The sequence below is a fragment of the Haplochromis burtoni genome, unplaced genomic scaffold (assembly GCF_018398535.1).
Source record: "Haplochromis burtoni strain Fernald_Lab_line unplaced genomic scaffold, NCSU_Asbu1 Contig_16, whole genome shotgun sequence".
NCBI lineage: Eukaryota > Metazoa > Chordata > Actinopteri > Cichliformes > Cichlidae > Haplochromis > Haplochromis burtoni.
The window spans coordinates 1233209-1242657 of record NW_024582377.1 but is presented as its reverse complement, the minus strand read 5'-3'; the positions used below and the strand labels follow the sequence as shown (position 1 = coordinate 1242657).

The 9449-nt window shown below is 41.4% G+C and overlaps 2 protein-coding genes across 2 annotated transcripts in view; one reads left to right on the top strand and one right to left on the bottom strand.

Moving 5' to 3' along the window:
- LOC102292929 overlaps positions 1–4722 on the bottom strand; it is an 8983-nt gene extending 4261 nt beyond the window's left edge. Inside the window, exons 1-17 of the mRNA XM_042218212.1 lie at positions 4619–4722; positions 4271–4370; positions 4069–4158; positions 3799–3942; positions 3560–3718; positions 3377–3458; positions 3084–3273; positions 2836–2979; positions 2435–2625; positions 2223–2358; positions 2083–2131; positions 1885–2014; positions 1609–1783; positions 1167–1509; positions 979–1081; positions 681–732; positions 438–570 (exon numbers count right to left, since the gene is read on the bottom strand). Of these exons, the coding sequence (XP_042074146.1) occupies positions 438–570; positions 681–732; positions 979–1081; positions 1167–1509; positions 1609–1783; positions 1885–2014; positions 2083–2131; positions 2223–2358; positions 2435–2625; positions 2836–2979; positions 3084–3273; positions 3377–3458; positions 3560–3718; positions 3799–3942; positions 4069–4158; positions 4271–4361 (2212 nt within the window). The 5' untranslated portion in view covers positions 4362–4370; positions 4619–4722. The remainder of the gene's footprint in view (positions 1–437; positions 571–680; positions 733–978; positions 1082–1166; positions 1510–1608; positions 1784–1884; positions 2015–2082; positions 2132–2222; positions 2359–2434; positions 2626–2835; positions 2980–3083; positions 3274–3376; positions 3459–3559; positions 3719–3798; positions 3943–4068; positions 4159–4270; positions 4371–4618) is intronic.
- Positions 4723–5581: 859 nt separating this feature from the next.
- On the top strand, positions 5582–9220 carry prph2la (peripherin 2-like a). Its single transcript, XM_042218211.1, has 4 exons — positions 5582–5742; positions 5951–6764; positions 7403–7649; positions 7798–9220. Exons 2-4 carry the CDS (start codon positions 6184–6186, stop codon positions 8068–8070), a joined length of 1101 nt encoding a protein of 366 aa, XP_042074145.1. The 5' UTR covers positions 5582–5742; positions 5951–6183; the 3' UTR covers positions 8071–9220.
- Positions 9221–9449: the final 229 nt, after the last annotated feature.

Sequence of the window (9449 nt, the reverse complement as noted above, 5' to 3'; positions counted from 1 at the left end):
ACTGCAAAAGATAGAATTGTTTCCAGAGCTCTAAAGGTTGAGCAGGCAACATGTCTTGTTATCTCTGCTGATCACTGAGCACCAAATGGCTGCATAGATTCGTGCATACTTTTAGAGGTATATTATTATTTGTTTAGACTTTTTGTGATCCAAAATGCACCGGCTGTAATAGCTTAGCTCTGTAGCAGCTATGAGACACCTGGAAACACTACATCCAGTCTCAGCATCCTGTTTCCACCATTTGCCCATTTTGCAATGATCGAGCCAGGCTGAGTGAGAGGATTCATTAGTTCTTAACATGGATTCAGGGAGGCGCTCATTCTTTGTGCCCAAATAAACCGAGGTGGTTTCAGTGTTGCAGGTTGGGCTGGGGTTGACAGATGTGTAAAGAAAGGTGGAGCTACACACAGAGAAGAGGAGGGAGCTGTCCTGCTCACCCATCCCTGGCGAGCCCCTGGGTATAGACCAATTCAAAACAAAGCTCTGATGAAGATCTGTCAGCATGTCGTGGGTTGTTTCAGCTGAGGTACATGGGAGGTGTTGGCTGGAGCATCCCTGTGGTTGGTCTTGCTGGTGGCATACAGTATACAGTGTAAACACACTCACAGAGAACACAGCTGCTAATTAGATACTGAACCAATAGAGTCACTATGTACTTTAAAATTTAAATTATTACCTACCTGATGAGGTTTCTTTTTCTGGACGCAGTGAGTTGGGGCTACCTCAGTGAAACTGAAAATCAGTGAGAGGAGAAGGTTGGCTGAGTGACATTTGAGGGGCCAGGACTGATATATTCATGAGCTCGTGTAGCAGCTAGTTATGTGATCACTCGGTGGATGACAATTAAGCCAGATATAATTATCAGGCAGCCCTGATTGTTGTCAAATTCATACTGGAAATTCAACTTGCACCAAATATCAACCAGTTTTAATAATTTACTTTATCATAAGCATTGTGAGATTTATGATGACCTCTGACCTTGTGTCTGAAAGAAGGCTTTCATATGTGGAAGGTCTTGAAAGCCCGTCAACCCCGATAGTATCTTCTTCCAGAAAAACATCTGCTTCATCACCTTCTCCCACTTGTAAAACGTAAGAAAGTGCTTCCATTTCTTGGGAATCTCTCAATATGTATGGTGTGTGCAGAGAATCCAAGACAAAGCTTACCATCTGCAGAAAGCATCAGCTCTACCATGCTGTCTTTGTTCAAGCTGCTGAAGGAAACAGGCTCTGTAGCGCCATCTGGTGTCAGCACCAGCTCAGGGATATTTAGGAAAACACCAGCTGATGAGTGGGGTCTGTGTTCTTCTTCTTGTCCCCTGCTTTGGCTACTTCTATCCGTCAGCAGAGAGGAAATCATCTGCAGGGTCAGAGTGCTTTTATATGTGTGAAGCGGGTCCCACTTCTTAAGAGGCAAGGGTGAAGCTGAGGTAGAGGATGAGGCAGACAAGGATCTTAGATCCTCCTCAGAAGAAAAAATGTTCTCTTGAGTCTCCAGCTGCTGCTGCTGCTGCGAATACAAGATAAAATCTAAGGGTTGCCATTACTTAAAATCCCTTTGCAATTGTATATTGCAACCAGTATTAACAAGGACAATGAAAATATATACATTGTAAATGACAGGATGTTCTTCTTCTGGGTCGGCTGTATGTGCTGTTTGCTGTGTTTCTATTGCCATGTGCACTGGCGAAGAGCTGCATGTGAGTAGACGCAGAGCCTCGGTGGGCAGAAGCATTTGCTTGCTGTTGGGCTTTCTCTCTGTGTGCTCTGGCCACACTACCTCCCTGAAATGAGAGTGCACGTCATAAATCTGGTGTCTAATGCATATTGTGTTTTAACATAATTCAAGCAGTTGCTCCAAGTGTGACATCTACAACCTCAGTACCTCAACTTGGAATCTGGTTTCCTCACTTCCTTCACAGCCTTTCTGACCAATTTCACCTGCTCATCTGTTGAGACTTTGCCAACTTTCTGAGCCCGGTAGAGCTTGGCAGACAGCGGACATGGTGGCATTTCTGCAAAACAATGTGATTAGATGACATCTCAGTTATATCCTAATACTGTTTAATAATATCTTTCATACCTTTCTTCATCTGTGTCGTCTCTGTGGTCTCAGCTCCATCTTCTTCATTCTGATAAAGATTTTTAGGGAGAGTTAAAAGTCCTTTCTAGGCTGTCTTGGTATGTACATTTTGTCTTGCTGTAAATGAGTGATTCACCCACATTGTTTTCAACAAGAATGTACTTTAAAGCCTCTGTGCACAGGCCAACTCCTTTACAAGTCTGGAGGAAGTATTTGCTCATATCTTCAGTCTCTGTGTGGCCTCTCTTCAACAGAGCCCAAGCATCAGAGTTACAACTGGGGGTTGAAAGCACAAACTGAGTCTGCAAGTGAGCTTTTATTTAGTAACATTACATTATCAAACATATAGTACCTGCTTTGAATAAGTACATCTGCAAACAGCTTGGCATCATCAGTGGTCTCTACTGCAGGCCTGGCCCACTGGAGGTACCGTAATGCCTCTTGAGGCTGTTTCCTTGTCAGGAGACAATGGATGATGCAACGATGCTGCCAGGAGAGGGCAGGAACAGAGGCCTTTGGGCTCAGTAACAGCTCCATGGAGGCCTGGGATTGGTTGTAAGATAGCGCACAGCACTTTGTTAAGTAAATTTCTTATCAATTAAAAGAAAAAAATGTTGTAGCTCCTTTCATTACTTATTATTTGCAAATTATTAAATCACTTTAAAGTATGCACATATCTCATTTGAGTCACCTGCATGCCATTTTGGCCGTTTCAACACTTATCTTTTTAATGTTTCGTTTTCAGCTGCATACCTCGGTGTGTCCATGATCAAGCATCCAGAAGGCTCTGATTTGTTGGGAAAAGGTGGATGGAATTGTGAACGCATGACAAAAAGCCTGAAGGAGGTCATCTTTGCACTGTAGGAAATTTGCCACATCCAGGATGAAGTACATGAGCTGTGTCATAAAAGTTAAGACACATTTAACCTTAAGTAAGTGCACATAGAGAAGCAACAAATCAGTATGTTTCACAGAAAAGCTTTGCTGATTTGGATGGATACAATGGCCTGGACTGACATGTTGTCAATATGAGGGATCAGCACGAGCTTCAACAGCGCCTGCAGATTAGGGGGAGGATAACGTGGATCTGTGCAATCTCCAGACATCCAAATGCACCCGTGTTGTTCGCATAGCTGTGTCACCATGCTCTGTATCAAAGACTTGAATCTTCCCATTTCTCCCTCCTCCCGTCTAATAAAAGGTAAGGAAGTTAAAGGGGAAAAAAACAGGTAGGAAATTGATAAAGTATGTTCAGAGAGAGACTTGCTCTAAAATGAAACCCTTTCAGAGTTACCCCTGTGTTTCAAGACCGGCTTTTCGGTGGCTGTGATCCATTTCCTTCCACATCTGAGTGATACGCTTCACTTCTTGGGTCTCTGACAGAAACAACAGAGAACCAAACATTAAGAACAAAAGGATTTAGAGGTATAATAACAGTTCTTCATCCCAGTTTATTGGGATGTGATGATATCTATACCAGGAAACTTTGGCAGAAGCCCCATGATGCCCCACCACTGAACCAGCTGTCCCAGCCAGATGTGTTGCATCAGCATCCTCTGCTCTCTGTTCCAGCAGCCATGTCGGATGTCTGAGGAGCTGTATGTGTCCTTGCAGACCACACATGGGACTCCCACTCCTGCATAAAGAAGACATTGCATTTCAGAAAGGCTTTTATCATGTCACAGCATTAAAGATTAGGATATCTTTAGCACAAACCATGCCAGAGGTGGGCTGAGCAGAGATGTTTTCTTCCCCACTGGGCCAATGTAAGCAGGTTCCTTAATTTTTGGAGTAACGTGTGCACTCTAGTGAAGGAGCCGCGGTCCAGGAACATCCACAGACCCTGGCAACAGCTGAAGCCTGAGGGAATAATTAAGACACAATAGATCCAAAGATCCAAAGTATATGTTACTCAAAGTAACTTCAACTTCAAATTTAAGTTTGCACATTTAGAAAGACTGAAAATATGATGTAATATGTACTTACATAAGGTTAATAACTCCTTTTTAGCAAACTCTGCTGTCCGCTGTACCCAGCAGCTAAATGTTGGTGTGATTTCCCCCACATCAGTATAACCTTGTTGAAGATACAGTGTTAAAGGAAACAACAAATAACTGTGGAATTAAAGGGTCTTTGCAAAAATTGTACAGAGCACTGGTTTCATGATGAGTGGATGTTCCTTTTCTACCTTCAGCTGTAAGCTTCCTCAACCAGCAGATGATGGCTTTCATGTTATTGCTGGCCAATGCCTCAGACCACTGACCCTCTTTGTCCAGCATCACGCTGAGCTTGTGGTATCGAAACCAAGACAAGGGAGATCACACACAAACATCTAACAACTACTTTACCTACTGCATTGCACAGGTCTTTCAACTGTAGCCCATGTAATGTGCTTAAGTGGTTAAATAGCACGTACACTTAAAGCTAGAAAATCCATTTATATAAGTGTTTCCACACTTACATAAGGAAGACCAGACTGAAGCATGAGGACTTTAGTAAGTATGATTTTGCATTTGTTGGGTCTTCACATACTTACTCGGTGGAATGACTGTGGTCTAGTTTTCTGCTGTGGGTCAGTGAAACTTCCCTCTTGGTCTCTGTAGTGGTGACTGCTGTGAGTTCTGTCTGCCTTGTGGATTTGCTGACTGGCCCGCTAGTAACGTTCTCTTCTTACACAAGCTACTTTCGTCCATGTTAATCCTCTAAGCTCACTCTCAGTTAACATTTCATTGGCTGATTTGCAGAGTAGTCGTGACTGCATCGGTGTGTTTGCGTGTGTGTTATAGGCGGGGAACAAAATAGGTAAGAATATCAGGGGTTAAAGTGAACGTCTCAAGTAAAAGAGAGACGAAAACTCCCATTTTTTCTTCCAGTTTAAATCTTGTTTTTGTCATTTCTGACCAGTGAAGTGGTTTTTATTAACTGGCAAAGTGGTAAATGTACCACATGCTTTTCAGATCACTGCATAGTTTTGTCATTGTCTTTTTCACTTGACTAAATGTCTTCATTTTGGATTGCCAGCTGGTAAAAAAACAAAATATTTCAAAGAATTTTATAGAAAAATCAAATCAAAATGAAATAATAAAAGTAGCTGGAGCCTGACTGCAAAGTTTCTACCACTAGAGAGCACTGCAACCACAATGTGCTTCAGTTTTAAACCTTTTTTTAAAGCATTTTATTATTAATGTAGTCTTCAATACAAACCCCCCACCAAAGACTGTATGTTTATTTTTCTGCATCATTAAAAGATGGCTTAAACTTTGCAGTTAGGGCAATACTGCTGATGCAAAGATGATTTTTTTTTAACTTTATCCTTTTGTAAAACTTTTACTGGTAACACACACACTCACACACACACACAGAGAGAGAGAAAGGCAATCGGCCACTGCTTTCACAGTGTCGAGACAGTCAGATTTGCATGGGTGGCAGAAGGTGGGTCCAAATCCCTTATGGGGCCCATGACTGATTAATGACTAAAGGGGATTAGGAGGTTCAGGACTTGGCTGCTAGTCTCACTCTGATGCTGCTGTGGCTGCATTCACGCTATCTGTGTCACTACAACTACTCGCCGCTCTGGGCTAAATCTGAGGATGTTTGTAAGAAAACAACCTGAAAATCAGAAGTGCAGTGTTATCAAATGTTCATCATGATCACACTTAGGTGAGTGCCGTGGATTTATTCGGGATTTTAGAGGGAGGGAAGAGTTGTTTCGGTTTCTTCAATATATTTTGGTTATATATAAATCATACTATTTCTGGTTGTATATACAGATGATCACATTTCAGCGCAGTGTTTCTTAAAAGTGTTTCTGTTTTCTAGAAATTGTGCAGTTATATGAGTTTTTTTTTATCTACTCTCACTGCTACAGGCTTACAGACCACCTACAGTACAACCATAATGCAGCATCCACACGATATCAATCTCGGCTACCAGGCTAAGCTGCTTATGAAAGGACCTTCAGAGAACTGTACAACCAAACCCCCTCTATTTGTCCCTCCACATCCTCTGGAAGATAACCTGTTCCTCTTTCCAGCTCTATCTGTGTCCTACCCTTAATCCCACCTTGGACTTGAATGAAAACTCAGGGAAGTGTTACGGGCAATGGCAGTCTTAAGAGTTAAGTTTACCAAGACCAAAAGAGACAAGCTGGCCCAGGTGCTCTGGATCCTAAACTGGATCTCGGTAGTTACGGGGGCCATCCTGTTCAGCCTAGGCCTCTTCCTCAAGGTGGAGCTCCATAAACAAGGAGAGGTGATGGCTGAGAGGGACATCCAGTATGTTCCCAACACGCTTATAGCTGTGGGTCTCATCGCTTGTGCCATAAACTTCCTGGGTGGGAAAATCTGCTACGACTGTGTGGACACCACCAAGTTTTTGCGCTGGAAGTTGATCATGCTGCCCTACATCATATGCACCTTCTTCTTCACCTTTTGTGTGCTGGTAGGGGCTCTGATGTGTTACTGCATGCACTGGGAACTGGAAGAGTCTCTGAACCTGGGACTGACAGAGGCCATGAGGTTTTATAAGGACACAGACACACCAGGACGCTGCTTCCTAAAGCGCACCGTGGACATGCTGCAGATGCAGTTTCAGTGCTGTGGAAACAACGGTTATAAGGACTGGTTTCAAATTCAGTGGATAAGCAACCGTTACCTGGATATGTCCCAAAAAGAGGTGGTGGAGTAAGTACAAACTGCAGAAACAGGGTGCTATTTTGGTAAAGTGCATTCGTATTTAAGAGGCTGTGTTCAAATGGCAAACAGAGAAAGAAACAACAGTTGTTGTAGTTCTGTATTTTCTCATTTTAATTTTGATAGGGGTTGACTCACAATCTTGTAGACACCTAAAGTCTAAATAAATGTGTCCTTTAAAACTTCACAAAACAAATTTTGACAATTTTTTTTTACCAAGCTAACATATATTAAAACTAAGGATAGTTCATCTTTGTTTTTTCATTTCATTTTAGTTCGTTTTGCAAGTTCACAATCATTTCACTTAGTTTTTATTGTTATTTTAGTCAAATAAAATGTTTTTTTCCCTTCTAGTTTGAATTTTTAGTTGAGTTTTAGTTCATTATAATTTCCCTGCATCATATTTGATACTGATATATAATTTCTTACACTGTGCTATAGATATTCAGTAACACTGAAAATGGGCAGAAAAAATGGGCATGAAGCACAGATCAGCACAGTATAATAATAAAATACTGTCTAAATATATAAAAAATATACTCCCAAACCATCATCATCACATTTAAAATCTGATCACAGAAGCACTGATCTATTAAGGGAAATTCTAAACTTTGTTTTTCTGGCTTTAGCCGAATCAGGAGTAACGTGGATGGAAAGTTCCTACTGAATGGAGTCCCATTCAGCTGCTGCAACATCAACTCCCCCCGGCCCTGCATCCAGCAGCAGATCACCAACAACTCTGCACACTTCAACTACGAGCACCAGACGGAGGAGCTAAACCTTTGGATGAAAGGGTGTCGACAGGCGCTGCTGGAGTACTACATACACATTATGCAGTCCATCGGCCTCACAGTCCTCATCACCTGGTTATTTGAGGTGAGGAAACACAAGTTGGAGTTGGTGGGTTTAAAGGGAAACTACACAAAATCTGATTAACTTTTTCAGCCACTTTAACATCTTTGCATCATGCTTTGTGTTTATTTCTATGAGCGAGCCGGTCAGTAAGGGTCTCTTGTCGTTTCAGCTATCAGTGTTGACCGGGGTTCGTTACCTCCAGACTTCTCTGGAAAATGTCCTGAGACAGGGAGACCCCAACTCCGAATCAGATGGCTGGCTGCTGGAAAACAGCTTCATGGAAACTGCCCGCATGAACCTGAATATCATCAAGAGCCTTGGCAAGGGTAACCAGATAGACACAGCCACTAATGGAGACCCCAACATTAACGTCCCCTCCACCTCAAAAGCACACTATGGTCCTGACAATGTTCCACCGAAGCAAATAACTGAAGACAGTTGAACTTTTTCACTCAAAAGACTTCAATGGACGACATTCCTGAAGCCCACAAAGGGCCTTGAAACGTATACACATTACATTGGTGAATTCTTATCGCTGTACCTGTGGCGAAGGAATGGGCATTTTGTTTGTGGAAAATATATATGAACCCTAAATGATAGAATTTTAATATCAACACCATAATTTAAGTCACCATTAATGTAAATGCATTTGATAACTGCAAGGAATAAGTGACAAAATGCTACCAGAACACCTTAAATGTACCTTTGCATCATTTTGTGTTTCGATGATCATGTGATGGTCATATAAAAAAATTGATAGAGGCCTGGTGACATAATTTCCACCCAAATCAATCCATTCACTGAGCCCTCATATAATGTGGACTGAGCCAAAACCATCCTCATAACTTTTCTGAAGGGTTCACAGGACCCACACCATGCTAACCAAATGTTCTCCTCAGTATAACAAAGCCACCACATTTTGTCACTTTAAATTCCTTTAATTTGTCACCAGTCTGCATACATTTCTATTATTTTTCTGTAAGATTACTTGTGCTTTAATCTACTGTTTACAAATGACATCTGTTGCCTGTGTAACATGTGGTTTTTGCAAAAAAGACTCTGTACACCCGTCAGTTGCAACACTGGAATCAAAATGTACTTATATTTATTATTTGATGAAGACAACTATGGGTTAGAAGTTCAAGCACCTGTTCTTGTTCCCCATGATTTCATCTGAGCATGCCAGAAAACCCACTCAGAAGTTTGATTTACAGCAAGAAAAGCGAAAGCTCACAAATTACATTTCACAATTAAAGATCTGTAGTGATTAGTTTGTGTTTAGACTAGTAGTACCAATATTGGATCTTTTGTGTGCCCTTTTCCCTGAGTTGCCTAACTGCATTAGCAAAGTTGTTACAAGGATAGCGAATATTAAACAGTACTTTGTTTTCACATAAGTAGCTCAGCAGACAGAAATCCATGAGAAATTCTTAACTACTTTTTTTTTTTTTAGAATATTTAAGCCACTGCTACGATTCTCTCGTGCCTCAGCAATGTCACCAGGTTTTAATGCTCAAATATAAACTTTGCTGGGATGAGCTACAAAAAGTTTGACAATAAACTGTCCGCTTGAGGACTTTGAATTCTGAAAAGAAGCCTTGCTGATGTGATGTGCTCTTCCTTCCTTTCTCCAACAACAAAACTGGGAAGTCGCTTATTATAGCAAGAATACGTTTTTGTTGTCCTTTTCTTAAAAGAATGAACAATTCGAGTGCAACTTCAGAATAACCGTTTAAAGCAGTTAACTTTAATCGAGAGCACATTCCTTTTTACAATGATTTATTCTAATCTTGGACACTACTGTTGTTGGGTCTGTTGTTG

Excerpts from the sequence above, each read along its gene's own strand:
- prph2la (XM_042218211.1), top strand. The coding sequence starts at position 6,184 with ATGGCAGTCTTAAGAGTTAAGTTTACCAAGACCAAAAGAGACAAGCTG. Across the intron at positions 6,765-7,402 it reads TCCCAAAAAGAGGTGGTGGA|CCGAATCAGGAGTAACGTGG; the intron begins GTAAGTACAAAC and ends TTCTGGCTTTAG. Across the intron at positions 7,650-7,797 it reads TCATCACCTGGTTATTTGAG|CTATCAGTGTTGACCGGGGT; the intron begins GTGAGGAAACAC and ends TTGTCGTTTCAG.